Genomic DNA, 23,062 nt, shown 5'->3' on the forward strand with positions numbered 1-23,062 from the left:
TCCCGAATAACCACTGCAATTTACAAAAGGGGATTGAATTACTCCGCACTTTCTATGCTTTGTAAAAGCAACCCGTCCTGATTTTTTAATTTGGCACTGTCAAAACTCCGCTGTTATTAGAGAACAAATAATTGAATCATGTTCCATAACAGTTTCCAACTAAAAAAGATTTACTTAAAACTCGCTAATCACAAAGTTAAATTTAAAATATCAATGGTATTTTGTCTTTTAGGAAATCAACAAATAGTTATAAACTGGCTATTCTTTTTGTGGTGCTTTCACATTCTATGTTATATGCCGCAGCTATTGGATGTGGACTGTTTAGCGTAAATGCGTTAAAAGCATTTAATTCACGTTTAAGAAAGGTAAGCGAACATTGCGGCAAACAAATATGTATGTTTTCACCGGAGCATATGTAAATTAAGATGTTTTACTACGTGCATCCAGGTCTTTATCAATCCTAAGGCTCGGTTTTTTAGTGCGTGTTTAAGCTCCAGTTAAAGTTAACATGGAGTTTAACCCAATTGCTTTCTTCGCTAACATAAAATGTTTTTGCTAATCTTAGTTTATTTTTAAACTATAGTCAGCTTTAATTTGAGTTTAAACTTGTACTGAAAAACCGGACCCTAGTAGAGTTGCAAAACTAGCGATAGTGCCGTCATCGATAGTTTTCGATAGAATTAAAATAACTATTGATAGTCTTCAATTATGTCCAAAGGAGGCACACTACCGATAGGAATATCGATAGTATTATCTTGCCAAAACGGTTTCTAAAAAAATAAGTTTTTAACTGCCAAGAAATTCTCATTTATTTTTGTACGTATGTTCATAAATCATAAATACTTACATAGCTCACCAATGCGATGCTCTGAGCTCACAATCTGAAATATGTAAAGCTATTGATATGCACAAAGCCATCGATATTTGTTGATAGTTTTGAAACTAACATCGACGGTCTCCGATAGTTTTGCAACTATAATCACATGAAACAATGAGCACATTATGGTTAGCAGCCATATTGGTTTGCGTAGCACTATGGCAACCTAGCAACAATTAAACCGACGTCATAGTTATCAGCTGATTTACTTATGTTTGCTGTTGTTATATGTAACCGGGCAGGATTCCTTCCTACGTCATTCATCCGGCGAATAATGCGTTATTGCCAGATATTTAGCTCTTTGGTTCATGACACCCAAATACGGCAACTTTTGTTATAGCTTTTTACTAGGTGCTACAATTTATAAAAATCCGGCAGACCTTGTTCCATTCTGCCATTTTTCTCCATTCCATTCCCGAACACATTGCCATTTCAATCCTACTTCCAATCCCACTATTCCTACTACCATTATCATTCCCACTTCCACCCGAGACCTACTACCGCCTCCTCTCACACTTTCAGTTCCATTCTTACTCCCTCTGGGAGTAGGACGTCTACCTTTCTCACTTCAATTCCACATATATGGAGTCTCTATACCAAATCTTGAATACCCGCTTCACCTGACGTACCAACTTCGATATACTTGTTTTAATAAACGTCTATAAAACTATATGAAACTAATGCAGGGAGAATTCTTAAATTCTCAATCATTTTTATACCTTTATATTAAGTCGCTTTCATGTTTGTCCCCTCATTTCCATACGAATTTTTGACCCACGGAAAAGTCTTTTTCGGTAACTTCCCGTTGAGCTAGACACTTGATATTTAGAGCATAGTTCAGATCTGGGAGACATTACAATGCAAGTGAAAAAAAATTCGCATAGGTGGCGCACGGATCGAGAATACAGAAAATTGATTTTATAATGGAAATTTTGCGATCGCCTTTTCACTAACTTCTCGGTAGTCCAGAAACTTGAAACTTAGCACATAGTTTGCGAGTCGATGGCACTACAATTCGTGGAAAACAAAATGCCGCCAGGTGAATCGAGATGAAGGAAAATCCCTGAAAAAATGCAGGGAATCTTGCGATCGATTTTTAAGTAATTTCCCGGTGAGCTAGAGGCATGAAACTTGGGCCGTGAGTCAGAACCCGGTGACAATGCAATATTTGATCAAAAACATTTCGCTAGGTGGCGCATGGATCGATATATTAAGAAAATTAGTTTTGATTTAGGAATCTTTCAATCAATTTTTAACTAACTTCCCGATGACCTAGAGACTTGAAACTTGGCACACAGTTCGAGGCTTGGTGACAATACAATTTGTAGAAAACAAAGTTCCGCTAGGTGGCGTGCTAATTGAGATAACTACAAATCCCTGAAAAACGAGAGGAATCTTGCGATCGATTATTGAGTAACTTGCCGGTGAGCCAGAGACTTGGAACTTGGGCCGTGGGTCAGAACCCGGTGACAATGCAACATTTGGTCCAAAAAAAAATCGCTAGGTGGCGCACGCGGATCGAGATGGTAAGAAAACAAATTTTAATTTGGTAATCTTTCAATCCATATTTAACGAACTTCCCGGTTATCTAGAGACTTGAAACTTGGCACTTAGTTAGAGGCCTGGTGACAATACAATTTATAGAAAACAAAGTTCCGCTAGGTGACGCGCTAGTCAAGATAACTTACTTACTTATTTACAAGATAACTGCAAATCCTTTAAAAACGGGGGAATCTTGCGATCGATTTTTAAGTAACTTCCCGGTGAGCTAGAGACTTGAAACTTGGCACACAGTTCGAGGCTTGGTGACAATATAACTTATAGAAAACAAATTTCCGCTAGGCGCCGCGCTAGTCAAGATAACTGCAAATCCTTTAAAAACGAGGGGAATCTTGCAATCGATTTTTAAGTAACTTCCCGGTGAGCTAGAGACTTGAAACTTAGGCCGTGAATTAGAACCCAAAATTCCAAATGCCTTTTTGTAGGCAGCACTAAAAAAGTGAAAATAAAAAGATCATAAAAAAATTTTAAGGACTACCTTTATATAAATGGACCAAAAAATAGAAGGAAATTTTTCCTTTAATACAGGCATAATCTTGTTGAATTTTGACTAAAAAACCTTAACAATAGCTCTTGTAAAAGAATTTTGGCATTTAAAATTATAAAGGTAGAGTGCGTAATTAAATTTTAAATAATCAATTAGTTAATCCCAAGTACATGATTTGCCTTAAATTGAAAGATTGCGCTCCACCTTTATAGTTTTAAATCTCAAAATCCTCTTACAAGAGCTATTGTTAAAGTTTTTTATTATATATATTTTTATTATATATATGACATACATAGTTAGTTGAGGCGTTCTCCTGCATGACAATATTTCTCACTGCGATCTATCTACTCTTCCAGTTAACAGAGGTTTTTGGCATATAGCGGCTTCTGCAAACAAGTACCTTCTTGTCTCTTCCTTCTCTCGAGTGCTTGACTGGTCGCCCTTCTTCGTAAGTTGTCCCTTTCGCTTTCCCGATTTCTACTCCCCACATTCTTTCCTCTTCATCAACCTCTCTTTATTTTTCATCATCTCCGACCATCCTCACCTTCATATCTTTCCCCCGCACTTTTTTATTGTCTCCATTTCCTACTCCCACTTTCTTTCCTCTCCCTTACTCTATCTTTTTTTTCTCTTCCTCTTCTTTCTCTTCCTTACTCCAAATATATATATATATATAAAGATAAAATTTTTCGAAAGGCTGTCTTAATTATAAATTTCAAACAAATAGCACCATAGATAATATTTATTAAGAAGGCCGGATCCTCGTCCTTTTTCTGGAAGATGTTTCTCAAATACTAAGCCAGTCATAAAGGGTATCGCTGTACCAAACTTCAAGCAAACCGCACGATGAGAGCGATCGCTTTAAATAGGTTGGCCCCTGGTACACTTGCCAGAGAAAAGGACCCAAATATTAAGCTTTTCGAAGATTAAACCCCTACCATATTTCAAGATAATCGCACCGTCGTAAAAAGAATTGTTTTAATAGGCTGGCCACTGGTCTGCTGCCCGGAAGGAAAAGTTTCTCAAATATTAAGCTAAGCAAAATATTAAACTCAAGCAAATCGGCTCATAAATACGATTTAGTTCAATAGTATTTTTTGAAATAGCTCGGTTCATTGTCCACTTCGCGGAAAGGCCAGTTTCTCAAATAATGAGCTAGTCACTGAAGTGCTCCTTGACCTGTTTTTATTTGGAATAGATCGGGTCTGGTCCAATTCCTGGAATTTTTCAAACATTATGTTGGTCAAAGCAGTACCCATGTACCGAATTTAAAGGGAACCGCACCATAAATAAAATTTTTTGGAATAGGTAAATTCCTGGTCCACAAATTGTGATTGTAAGGAATACTCAAATACCCCCTACAAAACTTCATCAAAATCGGTCTAGTCGTTTAGGAGAAGTTCAGCCACAAACACACGTACAGAAGAAATATATATGCATATTAGTATTTGTAAATAAAATATTTTTATTATTGATATTATATTTTTGAATTTAACTTCTTCATCAGCCAGCTTCTCGGGAGCTGAGTATTGAACTCGAAATCTCCAACACTCATACTTTATACGAGTACTAGTGTAAAGGCAGTGGTGAAAAAAGGAATAGCAACAAAAAGACCAACACTTAGAGAGCAGCGGGGCATTAATATGGCTGAATGGTATAAAATATGAATGCTGGAGATTTCGAGTTCAATACTCAGCTCCCGAGAAGCTAGCTGATGAAGAAGAGAAATTCAGAAACATGTCCTAGTAACCATCGCTGTTTGCGAACTTTGTAATTTTTCTTTAATATCAATGACAAAAACAATTGTATAAATCAATATGAGCACATCTCTTATTTTATAATTCAGATCGACATCGGCTTGGAAACCTTCGCAACTTTTAAATATCAGCGCTTCATTGCCATAATGACAACCTTCATACCGCCATCGTTGATAATTGCAACCGCATGTACGTATGTATGTATGTAGCTTAATTTAATAACACTGTGATAGTAAAATTATATATTCCGCAAGGTATAGAGAGCAAGTAAAGCATTCAAAATTTTAATTGTTATTGTTTTGGTTCATCTTACGACGAGGTGTGGCTTTCCGTTATTCGATATCGAGCCAGTTCACGGTTGGAAATTTTATTCTAAAATTTAAAGCAAACATCGGTTTAAGCAATTTTCCAAACTTGGTTGTACTAAATATGAAACCTTCTAATTTACCACTGTGTTTTTTAATTTTATTTAGTTTCAATTTAAAACTTATTTGAACAATAAGTCCAAAATCTTAAAAATGTTTTAAAGCAAATAGGCAAATAGGTCTTCTTACAAAGACGTGAAAGCTCAGTAGGTAGAGGTACTTGAAACCGTGGCATGTCGGTTCGAAACCAGGCCACCGCCAACCGGATTTTTCTTCTTTTTTTAAACTGCAAGTGTAGACGTCTCTAGTTTTAAATTGAAATCCAGTTCGGTATTCCTCAACAGCAGTTCGGACCCAGCCTTTTTTAACTCATATATTACCTCCACTGCAATGGGTTAACTGGGAAGATCACAACGTCCATAGAAAAGATCAAGCGAAAGAAAATGGAGGCGAAACCGCGTTTGTCACCCATCACTTAGTGCAATATAATCTATTTGATCCCGACATCGGCCGCACGGTCAGGCGATTGATGAAAATTTAGAAATCAACATCTCTATATACCTCCTGTCACCCGCTGCTGTAGTGGAAACTGCCCTGATATCAGCGCACTACTCAAAAGTGAAAATCGCATTATTCTAGGCGATTTTAACACCAACTACAATCTGTGTGTTACAAGCAGACAGCAGGGGTGAGGTGCTGTTGGATCAAATAGAAGATACGGCGTTCAACATGATAAACGGGGACGCCGCCACATGTATGGTAGGAAGTTGTCATAGCTAGCCAGACATCTCTATCTTAAGCGTAGGACTTGTACACTGTGTAAACTGGCAACCGATGGTAAGATTGCCATCCACCCTCCTACCCATACTCCTCTCGTTTCAACGGTGACGTGTAATAGTGTCAATGACTAACAACTGACTGAGAAAAACATTTAAACCAATTTTTTTTATTTAATTTAAAAAAGTTTCAGTGCTGTCTAAGCTTTGGTGATTCGTCGGGCGAATCGGTTATTTGTAATTACATATATTATTTTGTTATTTTTAGTGGACTGTATATTATTTTATTGTTTAGAGAGAGGTCGCTATGCGCCTGTTACACTTTGTATATATACATTGGGGGCGAGCACTGGGGCCTCTAAGGTATTGGCTGCGGGTTGAGCCGCCTTATTTTGCTTTGAAAACACCCCTTAGGGATAAAAAATTTAAACTATGTCTTTAGAATATTTCACTAACCAGTTGAGAATAACAAGCGCACTCAGTGGCTAATGAAACAAATGAAAGAAAAATGTTCATAGTTTAAGTCACTTAAACAGTGTACATATCATTTTGTATATGCATTGCGATTTGCAACTTCAATATAAAAATATTTCATCAGCCCTGGTCAATGTCATTAATTCCAAACCCGAAAGAGAACGAATTTCAATTGCTTTTAGTACGCTTTGGGACTACTTAACGCCGAAAACGCAGAGGAGCTGGGAATAATGGACTGACAACTGCGCTGCGGTTGCTAGATATTTCAAAAAGGACTGTGGCTGATCTATCTGGTGTTGAGTCGGCAAAATTTCCATTTTATATTATGACTAGAAGACAGGCAGACGTTGTCCTGCCCTAAATTTGGCCTATCTGCATACATTTTAATAAGCTTTTTCCGTCTGACTCTGCCTCTTCACTTTTTCCTAATCCTTTTGTTCACTCCTCCCTCCGTCTTTTTCGCTTCATCTATCTCCATCTTCGTCTCATTCAATATCTTTCTCCTTCTCTCTTTTCTCTTCTATCAATTTCTTCTCATTCTTCTGCATCCCTTATTGCCTGTCCCAGAGCGTGGTATGTATTTTATTCTGGTCCCAGTCCCAGTCCCACTCCGAGTCTCAGTCCCAGTCCTGGTCCTAATCCCAGTCCCAGTCCGTCTCTGGATAATATATTACTCTGTACTAAAGCTTTCATTTGATATCCAAAAAAAAATGTCATAGTACCTCTAAGTCGCGGGCCCCCTAAGAAACCCCTCCCCCCCTCACCTTCACGGCGGGCCTGGTGATGTGCTATACTTGATATCATTCGCTAGGATATTTTTTATTGATAAGCAGGTTGTTTAATTAAACACCAAGCACTTACACGGGAGTATATCCGCACCACCTGAAAATATGAGTGCCACTGCGTATACGTAACATTTTATTATTACGTATAAACAAATAAAAAAATTGCAATAAAATAATATTGCGACTATAAACTGAGATATAACCTATCCTATCTCTCAAGTTAGATCAAACTACACACGGGGTGCAAAACAAATTCAAAATCGGTACAGCAGTTTAGGAGTCCATCGCGGCCAAAAATGTTGTGACACGTGTTTTTTATATATTAAGATATGATTTTAAGATTATTATTCGTGCGTGTTTTCCGCATTGAATCGGCGTCGGCTCGTTTTATTCCCGCTGGAAGAATTCCGGAAATTTGGCCATACTTTCCAAACCATAGCGAGAGAGCAGGACCTTATAAGATAGCCTGACCCTGGTGACCCCCCAAATAAGAGACATAAACCAAAGCATCAGACAGCTTGTGGACAAACACAAGCGGACAAAATGGTAGGAACATCTAAAGAATTGTAAACCACTCTGCCGGTTAAGGTAAGGTCTGGTCAACCGTAAAGTCCCTATTGAACCCCACTAAGCAGAACAACAAAATATCTATCGCCTTCGGCGATAAAGTACTATCATCACCGCCACAGCGGTTGAAAAAGCCATCAAATTTGATAAAACAACTAAAGCAGTAGGCCCAGATGGTATTGCCATGCAATGCGAGATTCAAATACAATCACGGATCGAAAACTATTTTCACTCAAGCGATAAAAATGAGGCTATCAAACTATTCAAAAAAAATATATCTATCATATGTATTATGGATCTAGTGAGTACCCATATTTCATTAAAACGCAGAAAGGTATTCTACGCAGAAATATTATGAATGGCGTAGCTGATGTTGGATCGGCTAAGGATGCGCTGAAAGATGTTCTGCACAGAAATCGTAGCCGATGAAATGAGGGTTTTTAGTTTGTGGTTTTTTTGTTGGGGAGAGATTTTAGTTTTAGGCCTTTCAATCCCAACTCGCTTAAAATACACATGTAGCTAAAAATTTACGAAAACCACTGCATGGAGCTGCCAGAAAGTTATAGCTACACATGTGTCTACAAAAGAAATATCTACATGAAGTGAATGTAAAAACGTAATGCTTATTGCTCCTTCTGTAAGATAACGAAATATAAGTACTAACGTAATTTAAGAATGCAAACATATTTCAAGGTTTCGACTTTTGGGTTTGGGCGAAACAAAAGGAAAGTCAACCAAATAGTATAGGTAAGTAAATTAAGGCTTTTCGTAATTTTGTGAAAATAGTCTATCGCACTTGCACTGCACACTCGTAGAATCAACACAAAGTGTATAGCGGAAGTGTGCCCCCAGATAGTAACCTATTCGGAGGTTATATTTCAAAAACTACTCGATAAACAAAGTCTATTCATGCACTTTTCAGGACCGCTTGCCCCTTGACCCGGAGATATTAAGCAAAATATGCGTATGAGTAACTTTTATATCTCGGAAGCTAAATTGCTAAAGAGGTCAAATCAACGCGAGGCTGTAGGTCATTTAACGAGGCATATTAGGCAATTTTTTTTTAATTTTAGGAATATATTTTCCATTAAAAATGTTAAAGAACAAAAATATAAAACTATTTTTTTACGATCCCTGAGAGTTACAATGACGAAAAAAATATATGTTAGTTGCCTTAATGTCCGCTCTTGTTCATAGAAAGTACGCGAGGAAAAAATTGGTGCAACAGTTTGAAAAAAAAAATAAATAAAATGTAATTTACCCGCAATAACTTTCCATTTTATTAAAGTAACTCTTCAAAAAATTGGAAAACACTGCTGAGAGTGAAAATATGTATATTCATGGCGCCACTAGTCTTTTGTAAGTAAAAATTGATACTTCGTATTTTTGCTTTCGTGCGTAATATAAAATCGCCCGGTAGTTGCTAATTTAGCATATATGAGCTAATAATGTCGGATAAATGCAAACATTTTAATAGGTATCTTCGTAAGATTTCTGTTATGTTGCAAATGGCGACTTTTACCATATTTGAATAAAACAGTCTCTACACTGAAAGAAATACTGCTAGTAAAATCAACAAATCGGTTCTGTTGTTCTTGACTTAACCGAGATTCGGTGAAATTGATCGAATTACGGTTAATTCGACCGAGTTCCTCAAGTCAAGCGAACAAATTAGTTTAGTCATTTCAACAGAACAGAAATTGTCGCTCTTAAGTTAACAAAATTCTGTAAAATTGACAGATTCTTGGTCAATCTAACTGATTTTTCTGTTAACACAACTGATCTCACTGGTCATTTCAACAGCGATCAACAGTCAATACATGAGCAAATTTCAAAGAGAATTTTACGCTCACTGCGCTGTCTACTTTGTACTTATGACGATGGTGGTGCCACTTGTTTAAAAAAATTTATCGGGTACAATTTCGCAAATTCTGCTCCCAGCGAATTGCAAAATTGCGCCCTCTTGTTGCAAAAGTTTTGTTTGAACGAACAGGATTTTTCCAAAGTAATATTTTGTTCAAGTTCTTACGAATTTTCACTCACGCGAACGAATCTAAAATATAATAAAAAACATGCTTTTTTAATGTTGATGTTTCCGACAACATAAAGGTTTTGAGTTGTTTTGGAATCGTTTCAACTTAAAGTGTTACGAAAATTAAACTTGCCGAATTACATGTAAATTTACTTCAGTGGTGAATTACCTTCCTGCGATTTGATTCTTTACTTTTCTATAACTTACAAGTTCTCTATTTAAAATGTTATGTCAAACATTTATACTACAAGTTTTGTTCGAAACAAGCAAGTGTGGCAACTACATGCGAGAGAAGAATTTGAGAATGAGCTGAGCTGCAACTGAAAGAATTCAGAATCAGTTTTGTGCCTACTTTTTTTCATTTCTCTTTGCAAAGCGAAGTTTCAAAGTATAAATTAAATAAATTATAAAATATAAAATTTGGTGAAAGTGCGTTTAATAAAACAAAATAATAAATTGTATAATATTTAATGTGTGCTAGCATATTTGATTTACGCCCAATTGAAGTTCGGTTGGAAGTGCGTCCATATGTATGTATATGTAGCAAGCATGCGTTTTTATGTATTCACATATTTACGTATGTATGTATATGGCAACATAGGTACTTTCGTACAAAGCTGTCGCCACAACTTTTTTTGTTCATTTGACTACTAAAACGGTCAATTACGAATCAACGATTTGTGCGCAGTTGATTGAAGATCTTGTTGCGATGGATAAAAATTTACAGAAATTTCGGTTGAATTGACCCGTATTTCGGTTGATTTTACCAGTCTTTTTCTTTCAGTGTAATGCGAAATGTAGATCACCTGTTGAATATTGTTCAAGCACGAAAGATAACAATCCTCGTGTTCCAATGAAACATGAACCAGATACGGATAGAGATTTAACATGCAAATGCAACAACAATGTGATCCATATGGTTCGCATTGTTGTTGCATTTGCATGTTAAATCTCTATCCGTATCTGGTTTACGTTTCATTGGAACACGAGGAATGTGAGTATGGAGCATTTTGATACCAGTAGTGTCAGTGAAATCGAATTGAATATAAACACCAAAGTATACTAAAATTCCCTTTCAACGGTTTGCATCTTCTCGTAAGTATTGCATTATAAGTCAAAAAACCACTGGTATTACGTTAATACTATTACAAACACGAATACAATTATTTATTCACAGACAAATATTTATACCAAAAGGTGATCGGTGTTGCCCGAAGCTTTTAATTGGAACATATTTTTATGAAGAAGGGTTTCAGAATATTTTTCTAAAGTTAATCAAGTTTTGAAAAAGATATTTTATCGCATTATTTCGGATACAATGCAGTTATATCGAAGACAAGCGAAACTGCAAAAAATTATTCAATATTGAAAGTAATCAGATCATATTAGTTCCATATACGACACCAAAAAAGTATCAATAACTATTGCCGAAGAAAATCGTACTCTAGTCAAAAAAAGAACAATTTTTGTAAGCCATTCACAATATGCACCACAAATGGTTTAGTAGTCAATTTTGATGGGCCGTATTGCGGTACTTTCGACGATTCTTCAATAATGATATTATATTGTTAATAAAACTTTTGGTACCGAAGATATTAATTAATTCAGAGAAGAGTGTTTTATTCAACATAGTTTTTTGAGTGTTGCCCCACGTATTCCTCGTGCATTTTCTATGAGCAAGAGCGGACATTAAGGCGGCTAAAATATATTGTTTTCGTCATTGTAACTCTCAGGGATCGTGAAAAAATAGTTTTATATTTTAGTTTTTTAACATTTTTAATGAAAAACATACTCCTAAAATTAAAAAAAAAACTGCGTAACATGCCTCGTTAAATGAGCTAAAGCCTCGCGTTGATTTAACACCTCTAGCGATTTTAATTTCCGAGATATAATTAAAAAAAAAAAGTTACTCATACGCATATTTTGATTAATATCTCCAGGTCAAAGAGCATGCCGGTCCTGAAAAGTACATCATTTTGAAGCAAAACCTCCGATATAGGTTACTATCTGGGAACACACTCACCATATATTTTCCGCTATACCCTTTTTTTACGAAACTGCATCATTCATTCGAAATCTATTGCATATTGGCAGCCTATATCGTTAAAATCGCTATTGAGATCCCTTCAGTGGCTGTATGTTAAAGAGGAAATCTCTATCTCAGAAATTGCTTCTAAACTACGGTCAGCAAAACTGATATATTAACTCCATATTTCTTTAAAAACCATTCTTATTTCCATACAATTTTAGGGTTGCTGAAGCTCATTCTGAGTTATTCCGTTTATCAACCGTTTGCTGAGATAGTGTCGGAGATATTGAGTTCCTCCACTCTGCCGTCAATATTTTAAATATTGGGGGCATTCACCAAACTATGCAAGCGTGGGTACTAGAGTGGGTACTCTAACTGAAGTGAACACTAGAGCAACCAACAAAAACTTACATTTTAAGTAAAAATTAAGTATATTACTCTCCACCCACTTCCCTTGCCAAATGTTATTCATATTAAATCTCATTGACATTCTTTGCATTCAAAATATTTTTCTGTTTGGTTACCATGGCAGTGGCAGAGGGGCACGAGCAAATCAATGGTGCTGAGAACCTTAAGAAAAACCGAAACATGCTAAAAGCTGGATAGGTGGAAAAGGACCACGAGGACCTGGAAGTAGCAGGAAAAGACAAGGGTATAAGCATAGAGATGTAGGTATTGGAAGTGGACAAACAGCTCAAACATGCTGCGAGTGTAACAAAGACGGTTCGAACAGGGGAGGGAGAAACGGACCTCCAGACTAGGAAAAGAGCGAAAAAAATTCATTGCGTGAGCGCAGTGGTGGATAATTTGGAGGGTGACAAACAGCTCAATGGCGCTGCGAGTCTTACAGATAAACCTCCAACACAGTAAAGTGGCATCGAGCGAGCTCCTGCAGACCCTTTATGAGGATTCGTTTGATGTGGAGCTGATACAAGAGCCATGGCTCTCAGCGCTCGCGGATTCAGCGTTTATTACGCAAAGACGGAAAGCAGACTTAGAACTGCAGTCATGGTAAGGAAACACCAATACTCGTGCATGCTATCTAACTTAAGCACAGAAGAACTAGCGGTAGTCGCAATAGAAGAAAAGAAAAAACCATCCCTTATCCTGGCATCCTGATATATGGCCCATGACGTGGAAGCCCCACCAGAGGAGTTCAAAATGCTGGTGGATAAAGAATGCGCATCACAGCGTATCGGGAGGGGACGATATTATTGATAGAGGTGAGTCCCTTTTTTGTTACATACTACAGAGTAGTCTACATGTGGCCAACAGGGGTAGCGTGTCTACATATAACAAATTGGATAGGCTCCATGTTAAGCCGCAGAATGATCCCATCGCAATGGGGTCTGTACGAGGCAACGAAACCTGTAAACATGGGGTTTTATCACCAATGATGTGGACGCTGGTTATAAACCAACTGCTTAGGTGGTTCGACGGAGCACCAGTCAAACTTACGGCATATGCAGATGACGTTTTAGTCATCATAAACGGCAGATGCCTAACAAAAATCAGCTCTATGATGGATCAGGCACTTCGGGATGTTCATGCCTTGGCATCTGGAGTCGGGTTAACCGCCAACGCGGAAAAAACCGATCTAGCATAATTTACTAGGAAGTATAAGGTCCCTAATTAAACTAAGCTTGGAGAGGTAACCCTGCAAGATAAAAATAGCACAAAGTAAGAGGGTATGCAGAGTATCAATGATTAGCATAACGGGAGCCTTAAAAACTACCCGACAGCAGCATTGCATGCCATTTTACACATCCCGTGTGCATACTTAACGGCCAAAAACATCGCGTTAGCAATTGCAATAAGCCCTAAGCCCTCGGGGTAGCTTGTGTGTTGTCCACAGCAGCATAGCGCCATCTAATATCGGTCAAACGGAGTATATGGTCCCGTGCCCGAGCTTCGAAAACGATTTTCGGGCCACAATTGAGCCGGAGGGTTGGTGCCAGGGTGCAGAAATGGCAGAACATACTATACACGTGTATACGGATGGTGCCAAATTAATGAAAGGGGTGGTCTGCTCTTTACTGTGTTGACCCAGAAATAAGTATGAAGATGCTACAGGCTGCCAGATTACACACAGTACTTCATCAAGAAGTGTTCTGGAATGCAAACAAGCATTGGAAAAACTTCGCTCAGGCCGGACCATACATCTTTACTGGGTTCCCTATCATAAAGGGATACCTAGAAGGTAACGAAAAGGCCGATGAGTTGGCAAAGGAGAGTGCACTGAGTCGACGATAGATCTCAAAGGAGACAGGAGTTGCATATGATCGATCAAGCAGGAAAGGCGTGGACAAAAGCGCGGGGCTGCAAAATTTTTAAGATCATGTGCAAAGCCGACGATATTAGACTAACAAAGTGGCTCATATCTCTGAAGAGAGAAGACTTAAGGCTCACGATGGGCATACTGACTGGACACTGCCTTCTGGCAATCACATGCTTATAAGTTAGGCCTCGTCAGTAACAGCAAGTGCAGGAGTGTGAGCTGCAGGAAGAAATGGTTGAGCACGTGCTGTGTTAGTGTCCTGCGCTCGCCAGGTCAACGCTCCAGATATTAGGGGCGGCAGAATTCCAAGATCTCAAGGCAGCAATTAAGCTGGGTCCTAGAAAACTGCTAGTATTTGCCAAGAGGACGGAGTTGTTCTATAAAATATGTATGTCCTGGCAGGTGATTGGGGTTCTACCGTTTGGCCGTCAACCGGGGTGTGATGGTAGCGTGCTCCGCCTACCACACCGTATGCCCTGGGTTCGCACCCCGGGCAAAGCAACATCAAAATTTTAGAAATAAGGTTTTTAAATTAGAAGAAAATTTTTCTAAGCGGGGTCGCCCCTCGGCAGTGTTTGGCAAGCGCTCCGGGTGTATTTCTGCCATGAAAAGCTCTCAGTGAAAACTCATCTGCCTTGCAGATGCCGTTCGGAGTCGGCATAAAACATGTAGGTCCGGTCCGGCCAATTTGTAGGGAAAATCAAGAGGAGCACAACGCAAATTGGAAGAGAAGCTCGGCCTTAGATCTCTTCGGAGGTTATCGCGCCTTACATTTATTTTTTATTTATTTTTTGGTCGTCAAACAAATTCTGCTAACACTATGGACACATTCAGCCTTTATTGACCGGCCAGTTCAAACTAACCTAACTTGCCATGATAACCATTTTTGTTTCTCACATAGTTAAAAATTTTTAACATGGTATTCAAACGGGAGGTTATATAATTAGTTTCTGCTAACGCCTTGCCTAACTTGTTGAATACCCTCTTAGAGAACCTTATAACTTTTAAAAATTTGTATACATTTGTAGATAGCCTTGCAAGTTTTAACTTTCGCTATTACGCGATTCAATGTACATGTACTGGATTTCTTGTTCTATACGCCAAAACGGCTTTAGGACTTGGTCGACGGTTTGCGATGTTGAATATGATGTTGAGATACAAGTATCTACCAGGTTAATAGTTGTTTTTTTTCTCTTAGAAATAAAATATCAAATGGAAATAGTTTGTTAAGGTTCGAATTTATCATAAACTTGTCATTTTACAGATCACCAGCATTTTATGGAGATATCAGAAGAACAGGTCAACTCTGGATGCTTATCTAAAGAAAATTACTGTAAGTGTAAGTTGGGAAAACCAGCTCAAAATCTTCTCAGAGATCAGCAACAAACCGGCTGCCAATTGGAATATTATTTTTATTTTTCTACTAAACTGTTACACTCAAATAATTCCACATATTTTGCCAGGGTTCGTATTTGCACACACATTCACAGCACACCTACGTGTGCAAAATAAATTATCACTGAACTCAATGCTCATACACATTAGCTGTGCAATATTAAAAATATATTGAGCACACAACTCGTGTGTGTGTCAAATGAAATAAAGCACATGCGCACGAGTGTGTGTTGTTTAATTCAATACACTCCCTCATGTAAATGTGCCCACTGCCGTTAAAACGATGCACATGAGTACGCTCAGATTGCACCATAAGTTAAAAAAGCGTAGGCTGACGTATTCGAGAGAGATGCTGATTCTGAATTCCTTAAAGATGAAAATACCATCAGATTATTAATATTACAGAGAATTCTATGCTGAGGCGATGCTATAGTCATTAAAGAATACAAATTAGCAGCTCAATTGAAGAGGTTTGGAGTTTCCCCTTCTCTCACCTAGAGTATCACATCCAGGGTTGTTAGATGGCTGCATACAAATTCATATAATATACATAAATACATACATATGTATGTATGTATGTACGTACATATTTGATAGAAAAAATTGAATTTTCCTGACCGATTTTGAAAAAAAAAATTTTGATAGGATATATTTTGCTCTTGTTTATGAATCCGAATGGCAGGTAAAAATTGTGTTTTTATTTTTTCAAATAAAAATGTGCACTCATAAAAAATATACAAATGTGCTGCACGTGTTTGCGTAAATACGAACACTTCCTTTTGCATTGATTGCACTTTTCATTCAAGTTTGCAAAAATACAAAATAAATAAATAGAAGTCGCCATCAACATATCTGCAGGAAGATTAAGACCGAACTTCTTTCCAATTTGCGACGAGCTAGTTTTTAATATTTCCTACAAACCTATATGTTCTATGTAGACTTTATGCCCCTGCAAACAGATGAATTTTCGCTGTAAAGCGTTTCATGGCAGAAATACGCTTGGAATGTTTGTCAAACCACTGCCGCTAGCGAGTGTTCGACCAGCGGGTTAGGGACTTAGAATATAACCGCGGCAGGTATGCCTGTCTTAAGGTGCATAGTTCTGGCGGTTCCAAGTTCTTTGTAGAACTAGGGGATGGGGGCGAGTTGGCCTAGAGGGTTCAATGTAGACATACGAAAACATTCCTGAGATGGTCTAGCTTGTAGTACCTTAATGGTGCTTGTTACCGGAAGGTACCTGATCTATACCGTTAGAGGATACTGATGACAATTTGTGAGTGATCGCAACTATTGAATGGGGCGAAGCGCTGCTACAGCAACAACAACAACAGTGGCGACACACTTAGAAAACTATTGTTCTAATTGAAAAATACTTTATTCTTACGATTTTGATGTAGCTTTTCCCTTGTCTTGAGCCTCTGATGAGGTAGGCGATCATTCCACGGGCGCACAACGGTACCAGCCAAAAATAAAAAAATACATAACTCTCAATTCATCAGTTATTAGCATTTTAACAGGTGGGATGCGATACAAAATTATTGATCTTATAGCCATTAAATGGAAATGTTTTGGAAAAGCAGAATAGTTATGACTTATCGCCGACAGCGTGACCATATGAAAATTGTGAGCATTTCACATGGTCATAACTTCCATTGACCTTGTTTGAAGCGGTCATAAGGGCAATAAATTACATACCTTATGAGGCGCACAAGGGACTATCAGCACCGATAACACTCCACAAAGATTATTTATCGTTACATTACCAACAACAAAATGTTCAAATGAGAGATGAAGTTCTTATTTAAATTTTTTATTTTTTTTTTTTTTTTGTTTTTCAGTGAGAAGTCAGATTGAACTTTTGAAATCGATTGCAGACCATCACAAATCTATGTACAAATGCGTGCAAATATTTTCGAGGTAAGTACATAGACATGGATGTATTTATTTGGAAGTAAAACATTAATTCAGATATTTATCGTTGCAATTATTTAGCGCATATGGCCTTGCCCTACTTTGCTTATTGATATATAGTACGCTGGTCATAACGGGTGCTGCATATTTTCTATATGTAGGTTTGAGAATTGGAGACTCGCAGGGTGTACCTGGTGTAGTGGTCTTGATATCAATGGAAATATTGAAATTCTTGATAATAGTAGAACCCTGTCATAGGGCAACGATGGAGGTACGATTGTGAGAACAATTACGATAAGATTTTGTTTTTCTTATTCTTACGTCTGCATTCAACTTTGACAACAAATTTAAGGCATAAGCATTCCATGGAAGTTAGAAGAATTAATATTTCGACTTCAACTTCATGCAAAAAGTTACATTAAAGGTCACATTGAACACATATTTCTAATAGGAGGGTGTTTATACACGGAAAGTTTTGTTGTTGGAACTCGTAACTTTTGGAAGAAGGGGTGACGAGTAGAGCGGATGGGCACCGAGTTGCTGGGGACTTTCTCCAAAAGAGAGATGTCCGGTAGTATGTAAACTCGGTCTAACAATAAAAAAAATGTACGCATTACTACTAATAAGTCGCCGTTTACACACAAAAAGTTATTTTGCTCATTATCGGGAACTTTTCTTTTGGTGTTGCGGCCGGCGTCGTGTGATGGTAGGCGTGCTCCGCCTACCACACCGAAGATCCAGGGTTCACACCCCGGGCAAAGCAACATCAAAATTTTAGAAACACGTTTTTTCAGTTAGAAGAAAATTTTTGTAAGCGAGGTCGCCCCTCTGCAGTGTTTGGCAAGCACTCCGAGTGTATTTCTGCCATGGAAAGCTCTCAGTGAAAACTCAGCTGACTTGCAGTTGCTGCTTGGTTTCGACATAAAACAAGTAGGTCCCGACCCGCCTATTTGTAGGAAAAATTAAAAGGAGCGCGACGAAAATTGGAAGAGAAGCTCGGCTTTAAATCTCTTCGGAGGTTATCGCGTCTTTCATTTATTTATTTATTTATCATATTTACACAGGGCGACTCTTTCTATCTATGCAACAATTTGACTATATAAATTTTTTCTTAAAATATTTTTTTATTGAAAATTTTAAAAACTATTGTGATATTTTAGAAATATCCATTAATGTTATAAAAATTTGTGTTAAAAACCAACAAAAGGTTCCTCAATTAAAAAGAAGCTACAAAAACTCGAAATCGACATTAGAAGAAAGACAGCACAAGTGGCCGAACACAGAAATCTCCGTGTCCGTCCGCTTTTCTCGTCACCCCCTCTTCCCAAGTAACGAGTTTCAGCAACAAAAATTTTTGCGTTTAAACGGCGACTAATTGCCAACTTGAGGTTGGACGTAAAGTTTTTATAGTGTAAACCATGATACAAAAAAACTAGGTAATTCCACGTTGACATTATTTGACATAAACTGTGTTATAGCATATCTCCACTTAGAGCTTATTTCGAGATGTAGGCATCTGAAAGGATTTAACGTTAAATCTCACAAGTACAAATATTTCAGATACGGCAACCTACTACAATTCATATGTCACGTAATTTTTTGATTGGAAAATTTATTAAGGTAGGAGCAGTTTTTGAATTCATGGATGGCAGATATTTTTGAAGATTTTCAATTTCAGAGTAAAATCAGGGTCTCTCTCTGGCACCACACCTTATCGTATCAATAACTTCTTAACTGCAGGGCACTTTACTGCGAAAAGCGGCCCAGTGAGGGGAAGGCTCTGCTCTCAAATACAGCGCAATTCAAGCGTGCAAACGCATTAGCCACTCAGATAATTAGAAAGTCTAAGCCCTGACATCAGTGAGAAGATGCCTTTCCTAGCGATGGCTTTAGATCCAATAGTGGACAAGAAACTGATGTATGTTTGCGATGGGTGAAGTTCGTAGAAACTATTTTCCGGCAGATACAACTCTTGTATGTTCCTGGGCAGGTGTTGCCTTCAATACCTGCCTGGAAAAGCTTGTTAGACGTCAAAGAATAGACCAAAATATTTAAAGGATACATGTAGAATTACAAACAATTATATAGTTTTGGGATGTTTATATTTAAGGAATATGAAAGCGCTGTTTGAAAAGGGAATGCCAAAAAAACAGTATAAGTCAAATGGTGGCAATGGCGGAGAAGAGGGAGTGGAACTACCTCTCTATATTTGTAGCATAGCATAAGCACATGATTCAATTAGCAGAGGTTTGTCCTCTAATGACAGTAGAGTTTTGACGCTCCCGAATTTAAAAACTAGTACGGGTAGCTTTTAGAAAGCAATGAAAAAGGCGGATAATTCAATCCCTTTCAACAAAAATTTAAAAGTACATTCCTTTACACTTTTCTTTTAAGTTGGTAACAACATACTTTGAACCAGTACGCCAATTTACGTAAATGATTAACAACTTATCATATTCTGATTGCGGATAATAATGTCACCAGTAAGGTCTTGTTACCGCACAAAATTGCACGTGTTTGATAAACACTTGTAGGCCGGAATCGCGGTTACATGAACTGGTAACGATTTTCCGTTACATAATACTCCGATAACAAATTTAGCGGCAACGTTTGAAATAAAGCCATTATTAGTGTATTAGTATTGATTGTAATGTTGTAAATAAAAAATAAATAAATACAAGGCGTGATAATCTCCAAAGAGATTTTATGCCGAGCTTCTCTTACTGATAAGCGCAAACCAAAGCTTTATATCTTCAAAGCTTCCGCAACCCAATTGTAAACCTCACCTAAGCGAGGGGAATTCTGTTACAAATATATATATATCATACACATATTTAGCAGGCGAGGCTCTGGCGAACCCAAGTTCCTCACGAAATTAGGGGTTGGGGCGGAATGGCCTAGAAGGTTTAATGTGGTCATATTAATCGTTCCCGAGATGGTCGGGCTTTGTTACCGGAACGTACCGGATCTATAACCGGCAAAGGACCATCAACATCGATAATACTCCCCAAAACCTTAGAGGAGTGTCTTTATCGTTAATACAACAATAACAACAACCACATTATGTGGTAAAATAATAGAGAACTAGCAGACCCGGCAGACGTTGTTCTGCCAAAATTTTGGTTTATCTGTATAAGTTTTTAACTCATTCTCTCCCGCCTCCTCTCTCCCTCTTTTTCTTTTCCCTTTGTTCACTCCCCCCTCTGCCTTTCTCTTTCTCTGCGTCTCTTTTTGCCTCTACATTTTTCCCTCAGTTATTTTCCACTCCATTTATCTCAATTTCTCTATCTTCGTCTAACTCTATCTCTTTCTCTTTCCATATTTTCTCTTCTGTCTAGTTTTTTTTATTTTTCTCCATCCCTTATTTCCAGGCACAGCTACAGTCCCAGTCCTAGTACTAGCCACAGCCCAAGTCCTAGTACCAGTCCCAGTCCGTCCCTGGTCCATTTCCCGAAAAAAGTGTCGCAAATACGAATTAAAGCAAAGGGCTACCTATATACCAAATTTCAGGCAAATGGAACTATGAATTGAATTTGTTCGAATAGATCGGTCCCTAGTTTTCATAAAATTGCAAAGATACAGCAAAGTTTGTAGATGTCGTCTCTATTTGCGAGCAAGATGACTGCAATTGTCAAAAATTTTGTCTATCGAGGAAACCTCTTGTGATTGAATCATGGTATACACTTAGCTGAGAAAGAAATCTTATTTGTAATAAAACAATTCACAATTTATCCATTTCTAAAGTCCAAAGAAACGAAGCGAATTCTGACCGAAATTAATCGCCAAACTGACGAGCCCATGCTGGTAAAAGAAGTGAGTTAGATAAAGTTCATTCCAACAAAAATTTAAGAAAATTTACTTTTATAATTATAGATTACACAATTTTGGAAGCAGCTACTTCTAACCACTAAAGTAGAATTCTCGGCAATGGGCATAGTAAATATTGATAGGCGTTTAATAACATCAGTAAGTATATGTGGGCCTTTCATTCTGGTAACATCAAAGAGGACAACATTTTTCTTTTACGTGTCATTTGCTTATAAAGAGGTGCTTGATAGAAAAGTAATTATCTTAGAGAGGTTCGCCTTAGAAAGTAATGCAGCTGATACTTTAAAAGGGAGTCTGCACTAGGAGCGTAGGCTTTGCAGAGATTGAAATCCATGCTATGCTACTCTGTATTTTTTCTCTGGTTATTGCTTCTGAGGATTGGATCATCTTGCGAGTTAACGGTAGTCTTGTAGTGCTTGGTAATTTTTTTTGTAATTATTATTAGTTTCGCTCATAACGCAATAAAACAAGACAGCTGCTCAGTCGAAAAAAAGTAAAAAAAAAATGAAATTTCGCAGGCTCGAAAATTATTTGTTTGGGTATGCGTAGTGGAACTTTTTTCCTGAGCCCAAATCCTATCAAAAAATCGATGGCGCGATATCGGTTAATAAATCGACCCAGTCTAGTGTATATATAAAAATGTACTTACAAAATTTTAGATACTGTTCCTGAATAGGTTTTGTAAATAAAATTTCGGTACGCGGTATCTATAGTTTCGCGTATAAGGAATCAAAGCTTTAACTTTTATTTGCATAAATAGAAAGATTACATCAAAATTAGTATACGTCTCTAATTTTTATTTTTGAAAACAGCATATGTTGAAAAGTACAGATGCAAACACGTTATGTTCAATATCTCAGTTTCAGTTAAAATGTAGATACCCATATTCTTCATTAGGACGGCAGTACTGTAGGGCCAATTCTACGGTTTTATTTAAGCATGCTATATCAAGTATATCATCAAACTAAAATCCCATTTCATACATCCAGAGCTGGGTAAATTCCATTCCATTACATTTCCCGTTACATTCCTCAGTAATTGAAAAAAATAATCAATTCAGGAATTGAAATGTAATCAATTCCTTTGTTGTGGGGGAAAGGAACTGATTACTTTCCTTAAGTACATGTAATGGGGAATTGACGGTAGTTGAATACCTAAAGTAATTATTACTACACAACTCTGCATACATCGAATTTATGTTATTGTTTCAGTTGAGCACCGTTTTTGAAATTCACATAACTCTTCATTTTTTATTTGCAGATAATCAACGTAATGTCTACATTTCTGGTTATTCTTATACAATTCCATAACTTACAATGAGATTTTGGACCAAATCTAAATAACGGAGCAGCGGTTGCTAAGTCAAGCTACGATATTTCAGCATAGAGCACTTTCTAGCAAGTAGCACAAAAAGTGATTTCAATAAAAATATTCAACAAATATTAAATGAAGTTCGCATGTTTTCCAATATTGGACATGAGGGTTATAAAGTGTCTTTACAACTGTAATTAATTAAAACATAAATGAGGTTTAATCCTTCTTCACTTGATCATTCAATTGTAGGGGCTGTAACCAAATTCTGCAGCGATAAAGGCAACTTTAGAGCATAGTTTTATAATTCATCATCATAACATGTCCCAACCAGCGAATACTCAATTTTTTTAAATTTATTGAACCATTCTGATGCGTGCCTCTAGATCGCTATTGAAAATAAAAAAATCCTTACTTAATCCGCGCTTAACCCTTTAAACGGTTATGACCACCTCATTATGCTACGCGTCCCCTATATGGTCGCTAAGCCTAAAAACTACTCACTGGAAGAAGCTACAGGCCTGCCAAAATACTGCTCTCAGAACCGCCACAGGCTGTCTTCTTATGTCCCCAGAACACCACCTACATAAAGAGGCGAGAATAGTCCCCATTAGGGAGAGACACGAGATG

At 37.5% G+C, this 23,062-nt stretch overlaps 1 protein-coding gene across 2 annotated transcripts; it reads left to right on the plus strand.

The window, feature by feature from the left end:
- Positions 1-329: 329 nt before the first annotated feature.
- On the plus strand, positions 330-22,512 carry LOC137246394 (gustatory receptor for sugar taste 43a-like). Of its 2 annotated transcripts, none has more exons than XM_067777487.1 (6): positions 330-365; positions 17,221-17,299; positions 17,375-17,564; positions 21,038-21,106; positions 21,167-21,259; positions 22,382-22,512. In XM_067777487.1, exons 2-6 carry the CDS (start codon positions 17,271-17,273, stop codon positions 22,439-22,441), a joined length of 441 nt encoding a protein of 146 aa, XP_067633588.1. In that variant the 5' UTR covers positions 330-365; positions 17,221-17,270; the 3' UTR covers positions 22,442-22,512. The 2 variants fall into 2 exon arrangements, with proteins under 2 accessions (XP_067633588.1, XP_067633587.1); XM_067777486.1 differs by lacking the exon at positions 330-365 and adding an exon at positions 10,087-10,210.
- The last annotated feature ends 550 nt before the right edge of the window (positions 22,513-23,062 follow it).

This window comes from Eurosta solidaginis, chromosome 3, assembly GCF_040869045.1.
Source record: "Eurosta solidaginis isolate ZX-2024a chromosome 3, ASM4086904v1, whole genome shotgun sequence".
Classification (NCBI taxonomy): domain Eukaryota; kingdom Metazoa; phylum Arthropoda; class Insecta; order Diptera; family Tephritidae; genus Eurosta; species Eurosta solidaginis.

Coding starts and splice junctions, on each gene's coding strand:
- LOC137246394 (XM_067777487.1), top strand. CDS start 17,271: ATGTACAAATGCGTGCAAATATTTTCGAG. Junction 17,300..17,374: donor TGCGTGCAAATATTTTCGAG/GTAAGTACATAG, acceptor GCAATTATTTAG/CGCATATGGCCTTGCCCTAC. Junction 21,260..22,381: donor ATAGGCGTTTAATAACATCA/GTAAGTATATGT, acceptor TTTTATTTGCAG/ATAATCAACGTAATGTCTAC.